General features: G+C 34.7%; 1 protein-coding gene and 1 non-coding gene across 5 annotated transcripts in view; both read right to left on the bottom strand.

Annotated features, from left to right (window-relative positions):
* The window catches only part of Tank (TRAF family member associated NFKB activator), a 98,075-nt gene that overhangs the window by 31,072 nt on the left and 46,788 nt on the right, over positions 1-20,215 (bottom strand). For 2 of the 4 annotated variants that reach the window (XM_063259154.1, XM_063259153.1), the window contains exons 3-4: positions 1,825-1,936; positions 536-654 (exon numbers count right to left, since the gene is read on the bottom strand). The exons of 1 other annotated variant lie outside the window; for it this stretch is intronic. In XM_063259154.1, the coding sequence (XP_063115224.1) occupies positions 536-654; positions 1,825-1,936 (231 nt within the window). The remainder of the gene's footprint in view (positions 1-535; positions 655-1,824; positions 1,937-20,215) is intronic. One more of the 4 variants, XM_063259155.1, reaches the window with a different exon arrangement.
* Positions 6,873-6,991, bottom strand: LOC111754207 (5S ribosomal RNA). The gene has a single exon (XR_002788913.1). It is a non-coding gene; the product is annotated as a 5S ribosomal RNA (ribosomal RNA).

Below are 20,215 nucleotides of genomic sequence, written 5' to 3'. Positions count from 1 at the left end.
CCTTCCAGTGCTGGGATAATAAGCACGTACCGCCATGCCCCAGCTAGGTGGAATCTTTTAACTAAACATATGAAATTAAACATAAAAATAGTCGTTCTCTAGCATAACATTAGTGTCATACTATTTAGCTTAAATTTTTATTTATTTTAGGTCTTTTACTTCTTTGTTAAATGCTTGTGATAATAGGGGGGAAAAAACCCCAGAAATCTGAAACCTAAGCCCTTTTTCTCCCTTGAAAATAATTCTACTTAGGAGCCTATATGTCATATGTCTGCATATACAGAATTTCTTAGTTTTAGAATTCCAGTGCTGTTATCACCTCAGGAAATTAAAACAAGGAAGATGTATCATGTACCAGCATTAAAGTACTCTTTTCTGTAGAACCAACATGAGGGTGGGAGAAAATCTTGTCTAGTTTCTACCCGTGCTCTGTCTACCAAAACCGTGAGGGTACACTGACTGAGTAGGTTGGAAAGCCAGGAAACCTAACTTTTTCTTATTTCCTTTAGGGAATGAACATGGCAGTACGGTCTACCTTTGATTGCTTGTCTTTTGATATTCCTGATTTCACTTTATCATGTGGCTGGTCAAGAGTCAGATGATTTTCTTTGGTTTCACCATCGTCAAGCAGAGGAACACAGCCATAACCGCTATCTACAAGACAAAAACCTCTTGGATATTAGTAGAAAAATCTTATTTTTGCTACCACCTGAAAAAATAAAAACCAAAAAATATAATTTTAAACAGTTTTTAAGCTATAGGTTTAAAAATATTTAGATAATAACTACCTTGAAAAATGGTTCACTTATATTTTTTCTTTCTATGAAATATACAAACCCCATATTCCCCAAGGTCAGGTGTAAAATTGGCAGAATTCAAAAAATGAAAAATAGGATGTTTGCATTTTACTTTTACCAACAATACACTTTTATACAAGTCATATTTTCTAGTATACATTATTTGAGATAATTATTTATACAACTATTCCATGCTTATTGTAGAAAAACTAGAATATGTAGACATGACATAAAGAATAAAAGCTACTCATAATTTTTTAAATTTTGGTTTATATTCTATTAATTTTTTTCCTATACATAATAAATTCAAACAAAAATCATTTTTCTATATAAATAACATTTATTTTTATAGTCTTCATTTACTTTGCTATATATTGGGAACATATTGTTGGTAAGTAATCTCTATTATAACTTTTCTCGGCTACGTAGTTGTTCATACGACTCACTGTAACTAAATTATTGGACACATCCTCCTTTTTTGATTGTTTACTGATTTACAGTAAAGGACACTACAAAAGGAGAAATGCACAGGGCAAGGTATGTGGGATGGGGCACAGACCTTCCTCTTCCACAGCCTTTCTGGATGCACTGCCCTCCAGAAACCTCTCCATGTTTAGTTATCTGGAAAATCAGATACTGCTTTTAACTTTTCATTACTAGAAATCACACTGTGGTGCACATCTTGTATATGTATCTTTGGGTCCTTGACAAATTTTCTTATACTCTAGTTTTAGGACTTCAATTTTGATTCAAATAATACAGAACAAGGCAATGTTTTGGAAGGAAGGTTTATCAAGGAAGTTTTATCAACCTAGAGTTGCCGTACAGTATATACAAGAGTTCATTTTTTCATACCTTGCAAGTGTTCATTTGAATAAACATAATGCATAGGTGTACAACTTACTACATCTGAACTATTGAGAACCAGCAAAAAAATAAAGTAGTAAATAAAGTAGTAAATCTCAACTTCCATCTTTCTTTTCTCTAAGAGGTTCAAGAAATACATAAAAAATTAACATGAACATACCTCGACTGGAATGTACAAGAAGTAACTGTGATTTTAGCTTGTCAATAATAGTTTGTTGAAGTGACAGCTGTTCCTGTTGCTCACGTATTTTCTGCTCATAGTTCTCAGTCTGCTGACATGAAATCCAGTTAGCCTGATATTTACTGACAGAGATGAACACACATTTACTGTCCATTAAGAAAGAAATGGATAGAGTTGCCCATATTTTTATTTTCTAGGTTTTGGAAAATTTATTTATTAGGTACAAACTGACTCCATGTATCGACTTGTAATTGCTACAAACATCCGTGATTTAAAACACTTAAAGCATTGTAAAATTAAAAAAAAAAAAATTCAGTTCAGGGTTTGACATTATGGCTCAGTCTTTCAGTTAGGATAAAAATCATAATGAAGAATTAAAGTCTTAAAAAAAGTATGAAACAAAACATGTTCTATTAAAAGTAATTCTTTAAAAATATTCCCTAATGTAAAAAAGTAAAAATTCATGTCATTCAAAAAAGCCACATTTACTACTCATACAAAGGTGAACTTTCATAATTAAGACACTTCAAAAATGAAAAACTAACAGAACTGATAAAACCTCCCAGTGCGTAGCCTGTGCATGTTGCCTGAGGGGAGTCCTACATATCTTAACAATCTCCATAGAACTTTGCTAAGCATTATCAACTACATGCTTACTGAAATAAAAAATATAGGAAATAAATAATCCAAGTAAATTTTATTATAATGAACCTTGTGTCTGTCTGGACCACACGTTCCATGACCATGAGTTTTGGAACTGATCCTTGGATGCTCAAGCCTAGTTAAAGACTAAGCTTTCTAGGATTTGACATCTTAGTGTTACATCAGTTCACATCTGAGCTGCTATAAACAGTGGGTAAGTTAACTGAAAGAAGGATCCAAACATCTATAGCAAATTCCTAATACTTTATAGTTACCTGGGCTACACAGAACTACAAGCGTTTAAAAAATCAGTAAATTGGTGGCAATCTTACTACTGCTATGCATTTAGAACATTCTCCAAATAACTCTAGGTTCTTCACAAATATCAATCAATAATTACCAATTTTTACCATATTGTGGTAGGAATATATAATACACTGTCCAGAGATTAAGTAACCAGCATAAAGAACTTAACAGGTTAGAGAGAGGCCCAGAATAAATGTCTAAGTTATGCAAGTTTCAACCCATTCTTCATCTACTATGAGTTTTTTCCAAATTAATGACAAAAATAAATGACCATACACTTTTTTACAGAATCAACTTAGAAAGCTTCTGCCCATTAATTTTTAATGGGCAGAATTAATGAGTGAAAATGCTGAATATGGGGGGCTGGGGATTTAGCTCAGCGGTATAAGTATCTGCCTTGCAAGCAGGTGGTTGTGAGTTTAATCCCTGGTACTGATAAAAAGGAATAAGACAAAAAAAAAAAAAAGCTGAATATGTATTTAATAGGTAGGAGAATTAATACAGCAAAGGCTATTTCAAGCTATTTTAATACTACCTGATAACTATTTTTAATACTACCTCATAACATTATATAGCAGTAATTCCCAAATTCTGCAATAATTTAACAAAATGATACTGTGAAAGTACAGCAGAGGAAAGAGAACAGTTAAGAGTTCATTATTTTCCTACTATACTTTTTCATATAGTATATTTATATTATAGTTCTTAAAGTATTCTAATCTGTCTATATGTCTAATTTTCCTCTACACTTATACTTTTCAGGGGAAGAGACTATTATTTCCTGATATTTCCAAAGTATCACAGAGCACCTGGCATATATTAAGATGATCAGTAATTAGTTGAATAAATTAAACTGTTAATGATACATCTGGGAATTAAATATTTCGTTACAAGTGATGTGAAGAAGAGAGGGAGAAATGGCTTTGTTTTTATTTCTGTAAGGAAAAGAAAAACAGAAAGGTCAGTAGTTAAGGAAATATACTGAGTTAGAAAAAATGGATATAAAAGATAGAGTTGAAAAGGTTTTTTGGGAGTATGGGACAGCTATACCATTAGAGAAAAAGGTAGCAATTTGACAAGAAATAAAACATTCAGAAAAACGTATAAAGATTTTGATCATGGGCTATAAAAGTCTAAAAGAAGGCATTCTATCAAATTGGAAAATAACCAGTGGAATTTAGTTTACTTGCTATGCTTAGAAATTAAGTGAAACAAATTTTTAAGGATTTTGTTCACTAAACAAATCTAAATAAACAGATGATCAGAAAAATCCTTTAAAATGTCAAATAATTGTTGCTTGGTCATAGTATTTTTTTTTTTTTAAAAAAAACAAAACAATACAATTACAAAGCAAATACATTCCGGTACTATCAAAGACCCCACAAAACAGAAAAATCACTAACAACCACATTGAAAATGTACAACAGCAATGTCTTGTCAACACTTCTGTACAGAGCACAGACATGACAGCTAAAACAGACAGAAGAGAAGATGCTTTTGACAGCCAGTGTGTGTGAATGATTCTTTGAGTCAGATGGCAGCAACAAGTTACCAACTAGGAGATCTGCATGACAACTAACCATCCATCTGTATCAAACACCATCTGGCCAAGACGACTCTGGCTTCTGTGTATTTGACACTCCTTCTAATTCCAAAGATTAGCAAAACAAGTAGTCTACTAGCATTTGAAGAGGTAAACAATTAGGCACTTGTGTCACAGGTACTTTATATTCCTTCTTAGGGTTCAAAAACAAAGTTTAAAATAATGGTGATAAAATGAAAAAAAAAATCTCAAATTTATTAAAAATTATTTTCCATACATGCTCTAGAGTACTGTAAATAAAACTAAAAGTTTATCTTAAGAACTGTGACTTTACCAAGCCAAAATTTCAATCCTTTCTCTTCAAAATCAAGGCACTGTATTTCCTGTAATTTTGGACATACAGTTATTTGGGATTTCACAGTTCTATAGGTATTAAAATAAGAGTTCTATAAATTGATTTTTTTCCCTATTGTTGCTGACATCGAACAGTCTTATTTTTCCTATTTTTCAAATTGCTTATTTCCAACAGCTGGGAATAAAAACAAGTGTCCTTAAGTCATCTGTAATACTCTAAACAAGCCAAACAATATTTTTTTCTTATTCTCAAAAGCAAATTTCAATATTCTGAAAAAATACCATGACTTTCCTCCAATGATTTCCTAAGAAACCTAATAAATGTTGAATGGATTAAAAATAGTCTCAATCAAAAAACCTTTCAAAGTGCTCCAAGATTAATAAAGAGAATGAAAGCTTTATTGAAGAAACTGCTTGGCTATAAATGCTCTCAATAGGAAGTTCTCAGTTCACGAAGATAAATATTAATTATCCCAATACATAGCACTTCAGATAGAAAGTAATTAATTTAGAGGCAATGTAATTAAAGGCCATTTTGAAACTGCTAAGCTAAGCAAACTCAAAGTTTTTTATTTTATTTTTTTAAGTATGAGTTCGTATACCCTGGCTCACACAGCTCTTTCTTTTACCTAAGTTATAAGCCTCACACACCCCTCATACACTTCCAGATACTAAGATTTACCTAACCAATCTGCAATATGATGGTATACGTTACCAACCTCAGTGCCAATAATGCAATTTTTAAGAATGCCAAGTGGGAAGTTATAACCAACTATTTTACTTTACATTTCTATTTTCATCTTAATTTATTTGTCTCTCTGAACTATTAGCTTTTTTCTCTTTAAAATGAAAACCATATTTACCTGAAGGACTGAAAGAGTTGGCTCATAAAATATGTTGTTACATATTAAGCTCTTGGCAAATGTTAGTTCCACCAAAGAATCTACATAATAACTAGTTTGGCAGGGGCACTCTAAAGTCCTCAATAGGGCAATGCTCAGCAGTCTTGAAGTTTAGACTTCAGATAGCTCTTGCAAGGATAATCTCCAGCAGGGTTAAGGGGACAGGGTAACCTTGACATCACAGTGGCAAAATCATCACTCTACTGGAAAAGCAGCATCACTGTATTTTGGAAGAACATAAGTTGTTCAATTTCATAGGCTCTCAGATGGAGAGGAATTTGCTGTAGGAGTCTCATCCACATCTGATTTATCTGATATTTAGATAAGACTCTAAATTTAGATTTTAAAGCTGATGTCATGAATTAAGACTGCTGGGATAGAAATATTTTGTGAGAATGGTATGGTTTGAATGTGCTGCTCCCAAAATTCAAGTTAATTTAATTCCTGTAATAAGGTATTATAAGGTGGGGCATTCTGGATGATAAAATTAGGTCATGAAGGCTCCTCCCTAGTCAATGACATTAAGGCCTCTCTAGAAGAGGTTTTGCACAGTCTGACACTTTTTGTACTTTTATCACTTCCGCCCTGTGAGTACACAGTGCTTATCTCACATACATCATCTTGAAAAAGAAAATTGCACCTCCCTAGACAACTAAACCTGATGCTGTCTTAATTTTGGAATTCCTAACCTTTAGAACAGTCAGAAACGTATTTCTACTATATAAATTATCTAGTTTAAGGTATTTCATCATAGTGGCACAAAGAATGTGTCAACAAAAGTTCTCATTATCATTGAACTGTCACCAGACTTATGACAGAACCATCTTATGCTTTAAACAAGGTTTTTTCCTAGTTCACTGGAACCCAGAACTCACAGGCTACTTTTGAGAAATCAGTGTGGTATCTCCACTGAATTAAAAACATTCTGTCAAGCAAGAATCAGTGAAAATAAAACCTTTGATTATTCAAAGTTTACAAAGAGACCATCATGAATTAAAAAGCTCAAAGAAAAATTAATGACAAAACTTACAAAAAATTGCACATCTGTTGCAAAAATGCAAAAAAAGCAGCAAAGGAACAATTAACTGTACTAAAAAAACAAAGTATGGGCATACAAATATGAATAGATATATGCAAAATAAAAAGTGGCAGTCATTTCCATTACTTGGCCTTCTATTTCTCTTCGGAGGTAACTACTATTGACATAGTCAGTATGTATCCTTTTGAACTTCTGAATGTGCTAATTTTCTTTAATTCATTTAACTTTTTTTTTTTAAATAAGCCTACAGCACCCAGTATTCCCAGGCAGTCTCCCATCCAAGTACTAACCAGGCCTGACCCTGCTTAGCTTCCAAGATCAGATGAGATCGGGAGTGTTCAGGGCGGTATGACTGTAGGCAATTCATTTAACTTTTAATCCAGCTTTCCAAAGAGATTATTTCTCATATTTCATAGATAAAAAGAGGCTCAAAGAGGTACAAATACTCTATCCAAGCTTTTCCAGTAGACAGTACAATTAAGATTTAAATCTAGGTTTGCCTGACCACAAAACCTAACCTGCTATGGCATATCATATGAATCATTTAGCTCTCAAAAGTCCCTCCTTTTGGTGTGTACTTTCTTCCCAGGTAATCTCATCCATGCCAATGGCTGTCTATGTGACAGTGACTTCAATTTCTCCTGGTTGAGATGTTTCCCTCTGATTTGTAGCTCTATGTGACCAACTATTATTGAGAAACATTCTCTCTTCAACTACCATTCATTTTCACTCTCAAAATCTGGTTCTTCCCTTACTATATGCCACTACTATCCAGAAACTTTTGAAATCTATTCATTGTATACATAGCCAATCCATTACCAAGTATCAATATAAATCTTAAATATATCTCAAATATACTGAATTTTTACATCTCCAATATAGTCATTATAGTCCAAGCCACTATAACCTTCGTGGACTACTGCAGTACCCTAACTGCTCTTCTTAAATTTCTCAGTTAATTCTCTATACTGTGGCCATTGTGTTCTTTACAAAATGCAAATTTAATCATAAGATCCTGTAATTTTCTTGTTTTTGTCTTTTTCCTTTTTATCGGGATCGAACTCACAACTGCCTGCTTGCAAGGCAGGTGCTTATGCCGCTGAGCTAAATTCCCAGCCCCGATCCTGTACTTTTCTGTTTTCTCTCCCTTGTTAAAACTGCACACAACTCAAGATATCTCAAATGACTTACTAGTCTCGAAGAACCAAATGTCTTTAATGTGCGCTCTAAGTCTTTACATAGTCATGATTCTTCTCTTTACACTCTTTATTTCCCTTACCTTTTAATTCTTTTTTTTTTTTGGTACCAGGGATCGAACTCACAGCCACACGCCTACAAGGCAGGCACTTATGCCGCTGAGCTAAATCCCTAGCCCCACACTTTTAATTCTTTTAGATCAGTGTGTCTTTAAAGTGTAGGCTCTTGTATGTAGAAAATCCCCAAATCCTGCTCTTTCAAAAATCACTTTATAAAGATGATACGTCTCCCTAGTTATATCAAGTCCCCATTAGACACTCTAATTGCAGTTAACCTTTTTACTTGATACTTTACAAGTTAACTAAATCACAGTTATAAGATTAGTTTTGGCTTTGTTAGAATGCTGCCATTCCATGAAGCTGATAGTATGTCTGTTTGCTTAATGCTATACATCCAGAACTTAGTGCATTTCATAGATGCTTGAAGCATTTTAAAATATGTCACAACATACAGTATTTTATTAATAAATTTTCTTTGACATATTATACTATGTATCTGTTTAAAAGTTTTGACAAAACAAGTTTCTGGAAATAAGAATTTAAAGGGAAAGTTACAAATACTTTAAATTTTAATGGATACAGAACACCTCTATGGCTAAATACTAATAATGTACTATAAAAAAATAAGGCTTAAGTTGAATACTACCACAAGTACCTTTATTCTAGTATCAGGAGCTTCAGTAGAGAGAGGGAAAAAAAAAAAAAACCCAAAACGGAACCAACCAACCAAATAACCAGAATGAAATGCTTTAACCTTTTCAACACTTTAAACAGAGCACGTCTGTTGTTGAGGAACGATGGGGAAAAAATTAGAAAATATAAATCTCTGTATAATGAGGTCATTCACTTCTTCAGGGAACGTGAACAAAAAGTGCTACAAAAAAATAGTAGCAATTAAATAAAGGTATTTTGTGCCTTCATGTAATCCATAAAAACATGATTTAAAAGCTTTTAGAGGTAACATAAACCTTGAGGCTAAGAATTTAGGTCAGATAGGTCAATAATAGCTCTTGACTAAAGCAGCCTGACAACACAAGTCTCTTGTAACTTTATTGTTAAAAAAAAAAAAAAAAAAAAAAAACCATAGAGGATCTATGACAAAAAAAAAGTATAGTCAAATTTAGCCTGTTAAAAAGCTTTTACCTCATCTTTACTGGGTGGTCAGTAGGGTTTCTTGTTCAGCAAATTTGATCCGTTTTAAATAGCATGCATCCTTTGCCTTTCTTATTAGTACAACCAACAAAAAAGTAACTTGCAGCATAATATACCATCTAAATTATTCTAGAAGTAAGAAGGTTTATTCCTTTCTACAAAAGACTGACAATTTTTCTTTACTCAAGACTGGACATAAGGAGACAAATTTTATTTCATAAATTTCTTCGTAACAAAGGTGACTATATTTTTTGATTACACAATGCAACAGATCTTAGGACAAAAGGTCAGCTGCAGAAAGTTTTCTATAACTTGATCATTTAAAAATATGTCAGATGCTGTTATTATTTTATTACTAATTCTTCCCTTGGAAAGTTGGTTAAAAAGCAAAAGAAGTTAAGTCTTTGTTAATTATATCTGCTTTCTTCTACAGAACAGTGGCAGAAATCAATGACAAGCAATTTGGTGTAAGTAATAAAATTTATTAAGTAATTCCACATTGTGGGATCTTGTGATATGTGAAACTCTCCAGGCAACATCAGCCTAGTCAGCCAAAGATACGGCAAAGATTATTATTTCCAATATCCATTCTCATGTTTTCTTTTAGCAATCAGTTTCAGTTGGATCACTCAGCTAGAAGACATATTTACTAGCTTTCCTCACTACAAAGTGTGCTTGTGGGACTAAGAACTGCCTAACAGGATATGAAGAGAAGTAATCTGCACAAATACTATACAGTATCATTAAAAGAAAGCAGTCTCCTCTCCATTTCTTCCATTCTTTTCACTGGCAAAGGAACAGTAACAAGTAAAGCAGCCACTGTGATTCCAGATTTACAGATGGCAGAGCTGCCTTATTAGTCCTGGCCTACTTGCTTCTAGACTTTTAGTACAGAGAAGTTACCTTTTATATTAACTAACACTGTATTGATGTCTTGGTCTTTTTGTAATTGTAATCTTTAGCAGTTGATCCTATATAGTAATTAATTCAGGGATCAAGCCAACTCCATCATCTTATATCATAATCTTATTCTGCAAACTTATTAAAATTTGTGTGTCAGAGACTGATGTGATTGTAACATTCCTCTATTTTGAAACAGAAGACCTTTTAGTGCGGGTACATATAAATGCTTACATATTGCACAAAAAGGAATATGCAATTCAACATGGTCACATGTGTGTACTATTCTAGCTATGTGGGAGGCTGAGGAAGAAGTGCTCTAGCTCAGGATTTTAAGACCAGCCTGGGCAACACACGATAACTATGTCTTAAAATAAAAAAGAAAAAGGCAACAGATTAAGTAGTATACTACATTATTATATAAACTTTTTTTTTCTGTGGAGGATTGTGGGAGACCAAACTCTGGGCCTCATGCATGCTAACCACACGCTCAAACAAAACAGCCCCAGTTCTTGATTCCATTTCTGAAAAATAATGACTTACATTCTCTGAAAGGATTTATCTATAACTGCTAAAAATGTCTCACATTAGTCACAATGGGACTGTAATTTGTGTGTTGCTGCCAGGTGGCTTGAACTTGCATGACTGTCTCATCAGGTGGCTTTTTATTAATTTTATTAGTAAAAAGACTGGAACTTTCGGGAAAACATGGCGGACAGATAGCAGCAGCTATGGAGGCTCTCTGAAAGAACCAGCTTGGAACTTAGGAATGGTGCGGAATAAGGAGTCGTGAGCAGGTGGAGATATGCCCTCCTGACCCAAGAACCAACTGGGCTGAGAGAAACCAACTTGGAGTGCAATCCTGGTGCTATAACAGGAACAGAAAAGCCTCAGTGTGGAAGCTGGAGCCCGCGGCATTGGAAGCCGCGATTTGGGTTTCCCGTCGCACGGCGGCTGCTCGGCAAGGAGAGAGACGCGTGGAAGCTCTAAGAATGGGAATCTGCGAACTGAGTTGAAAACAGGATGGGCGGGGAGCTGTGCATTGACTTGCGGTGAGGTGAATGAGAGAAACTGACACTCTTCCCACGGTTTGGGAGACTCCAACAGAGGACATTCTGGGACTGGGCAGACTTTGGGGAGCAGGGCGCTGCGGGGCGACTTCACCCACGTATCCCCCTCTCAAGCAGGATTGGTGAGCAGTGCCTAGCCTATGTGACGCTGCTGGCTGAGACCCAGTAGGCTAGCACAACCCAGATCCCAGAGCCTGAGGGTGACCTGGAGGGGCGGGCCTCGCATAGGCTGCCTGATCTGCAACTTCCTGGTATGCTGCGGCGGGCGGGAACACCTAGCCAGCGCAATTCAATCAGACTGTGGCTGACAAGAAAGGAAGCTGGGACTCCTTTATACGCTTGCATATATAAGGAACAAAGAATATGGGAAGAGGGAGCAACAAGAAAGGCCCCTCGGCCCCCAATCCTGAGAAACAGGCAATAGCGGACACCACACCAATAGACATAAAGCGCTATCTCCAGAGCCTCATAGACGAGTTCAGGAATGAAGTTATTAATGACCTGAAGCTAGAAATAAACAGAATAGTTAGAGAAATGCTAAGCACCACCCAAGAAAAAACAGATGGTGGAATGGAAGATCAGAAAAAGAGGGGAGAATTGTTTGATGGAGAAAATAGAGAAAGCATAGAATACGTGAAGGAGGTTCAAAGAGACTACCAGGAGACTAAAAACTCTTTATCGAAAATTGGCATAACAGCTTGAAAGAAACTAAGGACAGACTATCTGAACTGGAGGGCAGACTTGTAATATGGGAGAATGAAATGAAAAACTTCTTAAAAGTAACAAAGAAACAAACAGCAATAATACAAAGACTAGAAGATGATAAGAGGAGCCATAACTTAAGAATTAAGAACATAAAAGAAGAAGTAGGGACACAAACAAATGAACTACAAAAGCTACTCACAGAAATAATCCAGGAGAATTTTCCTAATTTAGCAAAAGGTAGATACTCAGTTGTATGAAGCATACAGGACCCCAGCCACCTACAACCCAAACAGAGCAACACCCAGGCATATAATACTAAAAATTCCAGAAATTCAATACAAGAACAGAATATTAAAAGCTGTCAGAGACAAGAATCAGACCACTTACAAGGGAACACCCATCAGAATTACAGCAGATTTCTCTGCACAAACCATCAAATCATGAAGAGCGTGGGGGGAAATAATTCAAGCTTTGAAAGATAATAATCTCCAGCCAAGACTGATATATCCTGCACAACTATCCCTGGAAATTGATGGAAAAACAAGGTGCTTCCAGGATAAAGAGGAACTAGGGGAATTTGCAACCACCAATTCAACTCTACAGAGAATACTACAGGATATTCTAAAAAAGAAAAATACAAAGAATCCAGAAATAGTGGCAGAGAGGCCACAATGAATGGAGCAGAAAACAAAATGAAGAAGACAAACTGACAACTAATGACAGAAAAAGAGCTCAACAGAAATGAGGCAGAGAAGATTGGATGATAGGAACAGCTATTTTGGAGAAAATGACATCTTAATAGGTAAAACTGATTTAGTATCATCTTGTTTTGAAGTCTCATCAAGCTTTTGTTCTTCTGTCTCCATTGATCTAAACAGGTTGTATCTTATTGGATTTTATTATGTATGATAGTATAAGCAAAAACTTTTAAAGACAAGGAGATTATACAGAAACCATTGTTCGTTTTCTGTTGGTTGATTCTAAATACCCGGTAATGCTGTCATTCTCTTAAATGGTTTTACTTTGTTTTGATATATTTGATGCTATAATATATGAAGTTATACTGAAAGATTTCAAGGAAAGAGACAATATGGTAACTACTTTTATGTCAGGATTATCTTGTGGTGAAACACTATTCTGCTTAAATGGTTATGTTTTGATCTGCGCTGTTTTGCTGTTATGCCCTCTTTTATCTCAATCTCCACTTCATTATTTACTTTTTTATTTTTATCCTTTTAATTAAGGGAAAAATAAATAAAAAATAGGATATATTGTAGTAACCCACTTTGACTTTCCATTATCTTGATTTAAAGCCCTGTTTTACTCTCACCATCTTGTTTTTGACTGATTTCCCCCTATTCTGTTTTGCTTGATAGTACCAGGTTCGAAAGTGTAAGAAACAGCTGTGAAGATAGTGAGATTCATTATAACGCCCATCCTCGTTGACTATTATCTACTTTTGAAGACCTATAATGTCTCCAATGTTTTGGTTTTGTCGGTTTTGTTTTTTACTGTTTTGTTCAATTTTATTATAATTGATGATATAGGCAATTCTATTAGAGATAGCGGGAGGCATTATCTTAACCATTGTTGATCACCTTGTATTATGCTTTTACATTATCTATTATGCCCACCCTTTTGATTTGATTGACTCTGTTCTGTTATGTCACATTTGGTTCTACTCCCTTCCAAAAAAGTAATAAGAACTGTGGGAGCAACAAAACCCAAAATGGGTAATTGTCATTGTACAAAAGAGAGGAAAAGAAAAGTGCTCTAAACGATATAACTGCATGTATGTATAAGATAGATAATGATATCACTGAGTTTTGTTGGATCATTGAACAGAACTGTTTGCAGTCTCACTGTCCACTTTACAAGCTTTAATTTTGTGACTTGAACAATTATTTCTAAGATGACAATATGTAATCCATTAACTAGTGATTTCCTACTGTGTATTTTTTTCTGTAAATCTGTATAACTTGTACCCTTCCTCTGCTTTTTTTTAGTCCTTAAATAAAATTAAAAAAAAAAAAAAGACTTATAAAAAGTGGTTAGATTCTTTTGTACCACCAGTGGTCCAAGCTGGTGGGAATATGTTAACATTGAGGAGTGAGTGTCCAGACTATCCCATTATATTCTGAGCATCTTGATTTACTTTGTTTGAATAAGCACAAATCTTTTGAAATTAAATATTTAAAGAATAATGCATTCACTTTATCTACATCCTTTGTCAACTTAGAATTCTTGGATGCCTTTGCTTGACAGAAATCACATAAATGGCTATCACCTATTAACTTCTCCAGGAATTGCTACCGAGTCTGAAAGTGCAGCCAACCAGGAGGAAGACTAAAAACAAAACAGATCGAGAGTAGACAGCTAGTGGTAAAACGCTGGTGAGTTTGTACATACTGGTGAATACATCAACAGAAATACAACATGGCTAGTAAGAGAATATGGGCTAAATCAACTCTTATAAAGTATTTTTAAAAATTATGGCAAAATATACATAAAATGTAATCTAGTACCTTAACCAGTGTTAAGTATACAGTTCCATGGTAAAAAGCAAACATTTGCACTGTGGTGGTACTATTGCCTCCACTTCTCTCCCAAACTGTTCCATATTCTTTAGCTGAAATTCTGTTCCCATTAAACACCGACTCCTCACTAACTCTCTCCCCTTCAGACCCCAGCAAGTATCCTTTGTCTTTATGGATCCAACTATTCTTGGTACCTGACAGTGGAACCATACCACGTTTTATTCCCTTTATGACTGGCTTATATTAGCATACTACCTCAACATTTCCTGTTGTAACATGTGTAAGAATTTCCTTCTTTTCTAAATCAGAACAAGTCAGTCTGCCACCTATTCGATTATGGTTCTAAGATTTTATTCTCCTTGATGCTATTATTGTAATTTTCTTTACCTTATCATGTTGCTTAATGCTTATGTATAGAATCTTTGTACATTGATTTTGTATCCTCTAACTGAATTTATTCTAATAGCTATGTGTCAGTATATGTATTCTAGCATTTTTTTACAGGTAAGACCATGTCAACAAAACAAGTAATTTTACTTCCTGCTATATAATTTCAATGTCTTTTATTTCTTTTTCTTGCTTATCTGTGTTGGCCAGGACTTCCTTATTATGTTAATTTTTTTGAGGAATCTCCACACTGATTTCCACAGTGTTTGTACTAGTCTACTGTCTAACCAACAGTTGTAAAGGGTTTCTTTTTCCCTACAGATCCAGCAGCATTTTTTATTGGTTGATTTTTTTTTAATTAAGTAATTTTTTAATGAATAAGGGAGAGGATGAGATAAAAGGGGGCACAACAACATAATAATACAGGTTAAAGCATGACACTTTCAGCAACCTAGTGCTTCACCACCAAATAACCCGACTTAATAGTTGTTACCATAGTGTCTTTTTCTTTGAAATATTTGAATATAACTTCATATGCTATAGCATCAAACATATCAAGACTGTGTAACACCATTCAAGTGGATGAAAGCATTGTAGAGTATTTAGACTTTTCAGATATTTTCTGGCATGGTCCTGTCAGGCCAAGTGTATTTTTTTCTAGTTACTGTACAAATTTCTCACAGAATTTTATACCTGCTTTGTCTTGGGGCCTTAGATGTTCTAGCATACTTCTTTATTCTTATGTAATCTCTTATCCCCAAATGTTTGCAGGCTTGTATTTCCTTTACAGTTTACATGAACACTACTTTCTAACCTGAAACCCAAACTATGCCACCACTCTTAACTCTACTTTCATAGTCAGGCAAAATAGAAAACACTTTTCTGGCAGCCTACAGATAGTTAGACCTGGACGCTTCAAACAAGTTCTGCTAGGTCTCTTTCTTTGGGGAACAAACAGATTGGCTCATTTCCTCCCAACTACACATACCATGCTGGGAAGGTGATGGGACAAAGACAAGAAGAAATTCTACACCATTTCCTACATTTTGAAAGTTTTTTTCTTGATTGAGCATTCACTTGGTTGTTGCAAATCTCTTATTTTATATCTTCTATAACATTTTAAAAATCCAATCTTTATTTGATGCTTTTATAGGGGAACTTCCTAGTCTGCTATCTAGGTAATGTCACTTAACAGACCAACTCTTTAAGACTTTAGGAAGGGAAGCTAGTTCCATTTACAGAATAATACTTCAGGCCTCTTCTACCACCAGAATGGCAACTTCTCTAAGGTTCTCCATTGGATTCTATTTTTTTGCTCTGTTTTCATTATCTGTACCACCTTCTACCACTCCAAATATCAGGTCTATGCAGATGACTCCAAACTTGTATTTCCAATTGGTACTTTACTTCAAAAATCATAGTTCAATTGCTTGCTGATAATTTTTCTCTGGCTGACCTGGTATCACTTAAGTTCAATATATCCAAATTAGATAAAAATAGTAATTTCTAATACCAAAATCAACACTCTCTACTTTTCATGATGTACTATCCATTTTCCAGCTGACAAGACTGAAAATGTTGGAAGTAGCAGAGAGAGAACTTACAACTTTAGATCTGACTTCAGAACTTGTGCTCTCCACACATTATAGAAGTTAGAAAACTATGTAGCACAAGCTGGCCTCAAACTTGCAGCAATGCTTTTACCTCAGCCTCCCAACTATTGGGATTACAGGTGCCTGCCACTACATCCTGCCCATTTATGAAGTGTCTGTTCAGTCTATTTCACCATTTTCTGACTGGTCATTTGTTTTTCCCAAATTGTTCAAAGTAAGAGAATGAGTAGTATGTTGGAAGATAAGTCATTGTCAGGAGAGATGATGGTGTAATTAAATGGTTTGGTTATGACTTTTTCATCTAACTTTGAATAGATAAGGCCAGAGCAGCAATGACGAGCTAAGACATTACCTTTTTGTTTTCTCATATCCTACTCCACTGACCAACTCCTGTGCTTTGATGGGACATTAGACAGGTTCATGTAGGAAGATTACAAAGGCATCTATAAGCTGTATCCCTAAGGCACAATATAGTTATCCCTACTTTGAAATGAGATATCCAGCTTGCTAAAGATATTAACCTCTACATGATCTGTAGTCTAATGATGAAGCTATTCTGACATTGTTTGATACTTCGATCTCATTTGTTTCTTTCATAAAATTAACTTTTTTCTTTACCGGTTATGGGAATGATATCTATGCTACTTTTTTTTTTTTTAAGCATTTCTTTGGATTTTATCATTTGGATATTTGGTTTGTATTATTGAAACAATTATACAAGTGTAAGTCCCTGTCAGATTGGCTATCATGAAGGACACAAAAACAAATGCTGTTGTGAATATGGGAAAAAAAGAAACTCATGTATAATGTCTGATGGGTACATGAACTAGTACAACTGCTACTGAAATCAGTATGGAAAGTCCTTAAAAACTAAAATAAGAGGGGCCAGGGATTTAGCTCAGCAGCATAAGTACCTGCCTGGCAAGGGTAGGGTTGTGAGTTTGACCGCTGGTAAAAAAAAAAAAAAAAAAGATTAAAAAATATTTTTTAAAAAGAAACTAAATAAATTCCACTTGACCTAGCTATTCCATTCTTGGGTGGATACAAAAACTGTGGTATATAAACACAATGGAATATTATTTAGTCATAAAGAAGAAATCACGTCATTTTAAAAAGGAAAATGGATGCAACTTCAGACCATAATGTTGTCAGACACAAAAAGGTAAGTATCACATTGCTTATCTTTTTCCACATTATCTTATACGAGAAACCTAAAATACAAATAAACAAGTAAAACAAAGAAGAGACGGTGGAAAAGAAGAAAGAAGACTTTTTGGAGATGCTGATTTGGACTGCATGAGGGGGAGATAATGAAGAAGGAGACAGAGGTTTCAAAAATTGATCAAGATATGTTACATATATGTACCAATTCATACAAATGAATGCTACTATTACATATTACAAATACACACTGATTTAAAAAAAAGAATTTTGGTTCTTCCTTTCACACACAGCCTCTCTAAATGTCACCATTCCTAGCATCATTCTAGAAGTGCACTAGTCACAAACTAGACCTGACTTCCTCAACCCCAATGCAGCTACCTACTTTTATGACATTATGAAGACAAAGGATCCTAACCATCAAATAATTACTGACACTTTTTTATTTCTAAATCAGTTTCATACCTTATGGAAATTTCAATCATAAACCTTTTCTTTGATCTTAGTCTTGTCCTAGATTGGCTTCTGTTCATTCAGTTTATATCTCAAAGTACATACTTTGAATCATTTTTATATGCACTTTGTGGCCATCTATATTAGTCAGCTTTTTGTCACTGGGACAAAATAACTAACATACACAACGTAAAGGAAGAAGGCTTTATTTTGTTCACAGTTTCAGAGGTTTCAGTTCCTGATTGGTTGGCTCCAAAACAATGCAGAAAAACAGCAGAGGGGCATGGCAGAGAAAAGAAAGCTGCTAAGCAAGGAAGCAAAGAGAGCACAAAGAGGCAGGGGCAGAAAGGTACCCTTGCAGGCCACATGCTCACGTGATCCACTTCTCCCAACCAGGCCTGCCTTCTCTAATAGGACACTGAGCTAGTGAACTCATCAATGGAGTACAGTGACCTTGAGATGTAATAGCCTTCAGAAAGTCCCACCTCTGAACACAGGACTCTTCTGGGGATAAATCAGATATAGAACCTCACTTTATGGTCCTTTTACCCTTTTTTTCATTTTTGGAGCCACATTCTCATTAAGTGTGCATTGGAGGATGGCCTTCAACCCACTATGCAGTCCAAATTGGCCTTGAACTCAGTGTGATCTTCCTGGCTCAGACTCCCAAGTGTGGTAATCACAGGCATGTGCCACTCTACCTGGCTCCACCTTTTTTTTTGCTCATGTCTCTTTAATCCCCTAGTCTTAGATTTGGATTTATCCAATACTTATACCGAGATAGCCACTAAAAACAATGACCAATAAATACATGAAGTGGTATCACCAAAACCTGACAACACAAAAAACCATGATTTAAGTTAAATGCAACATTTTTTTTTCCATTTTTAAACTGAAGATATTTCAATTATTTAACAACTGCCCTCAGAATATTTTACAAATCACCTCCTTTACCAGGTAATTTTACCTCACACTTTATGGAAAAAAATTGATTCTTACATGACAAACCCCTAAATCTCTGCTACCAACTCCTGTAATCTACAAGCTTATCTTCATGTGTTTTTTGTTATTTTGGGGTTTTATTTGGTTATGTTTATTTTTCCTTCCAGTCCAGAGATGAACAGGTACTTGTTTCCTTGTTCGAAGTCAATTTGTAACCTATATTTTGAATTTCTAGAGGCCAATGAACTGACCTGCTGTACCTAATTTTACTGGCTTTCTCTGTCCTTCAAATACCTGGGTATTTGTATGCTAAGTATTGTAAACAAAACAGTGAAGAGAAAGTCTTAGACTCTGTAGGTGCTCACTTTCTTACTCAGGAGACAAAGCAGATAAAGTGTCAAAGTAATACATGCTGAGAGGAAAATACAGATATCTGAAAGACAGAGAAAGCCAGTAAAATTAGGGACAGAAGGTTAGTTAACTGGCCTCTAGAAATTTCAGGGTTTTTTGTTTTGTTTTGTTTTGTTTTTTTGTCTCCTTAATAATTCCCTTTTGAATGCCTATTGTTTAAAATTTTAGTGTTCCCTGTGTTTTTTCTCCTATGCCTCGCAACTGCTTTTTCTTTGTTCCAAGTCTGTAGGGGCCAAGTGGTTGGCCTTCTTTCTTTCCTTTTGTCACACCACCCTATCTATCCTTCAAATATTCCTTTAACTTACATACTCTAACGAGGAAATGTTATTAAAAAAAATCCCTAATTCATGTTTAATGCTTAATATAGGTCTTCATTTGATTGTGTGAAGTGATCGCCAATCATTTTCCTTTAAAATTGACATATATATAAAACATAATATACAGTTATAGTAGATACACAGTAACATATGAATATTATACATATATTGATACACAAATACAAATGGACAGCCACCATGTATTTTTATATTCCTTGCTTTTAGAACATTGCTTAGCATAAAATATATTCTTAATGTTTCTTGAATTGAATTGTACATTGTTCTGTATCTTACTTATCTTTATGTAATTTTTCTAAAGCATGTATTAATCCTTTAATAACTATGGTACAAACTCCTTAGCCACATACCTTAAAATTGGGCTATCATCAATCTGCAGCTTCTTTTCCTACAATATTCTGTGATTCTTTTTGGAGCCACAGAATCACTTCATGATACACTCAATGGATCATACCTTCTTCTGGATCTTAGTTTTTAATATATATTGTTCACTTTACTTGTAGGACTCTTCTCTAGTTTGCTAAGTTCTCCTAATCTTAGCAAAAATGCCAATTCACATTGAGCTCATGACCTGACTCACTAATCTTTATTGTAATACTTGTTACACTATCACACTATCCACTGATCTTTTTATCTTTCATTATATAATAAAATAATCTTTT

This window comes from Cavia porcellus, unplaced genomic scaffold, assembly GCF_034190915.1.
Source record: "Cavia porcellus strain 051 isolate PalLab524CR breed Dunkin Hartley unplaced genomic scaffold, mCavPor4.1 scaffold_12, whole genome shotgun sequence".
Classification (NCBI taxonomy): Eukaryota; Metazoa; Chordata; class Mammalia; order Rodentia; family Caviidae; genus Cavia; species Cavia porcellus.
Note: the sequence above shows the minus strand (reverse complement) of the source record. Positions and strands in the feature narration are given on the sequence as shown.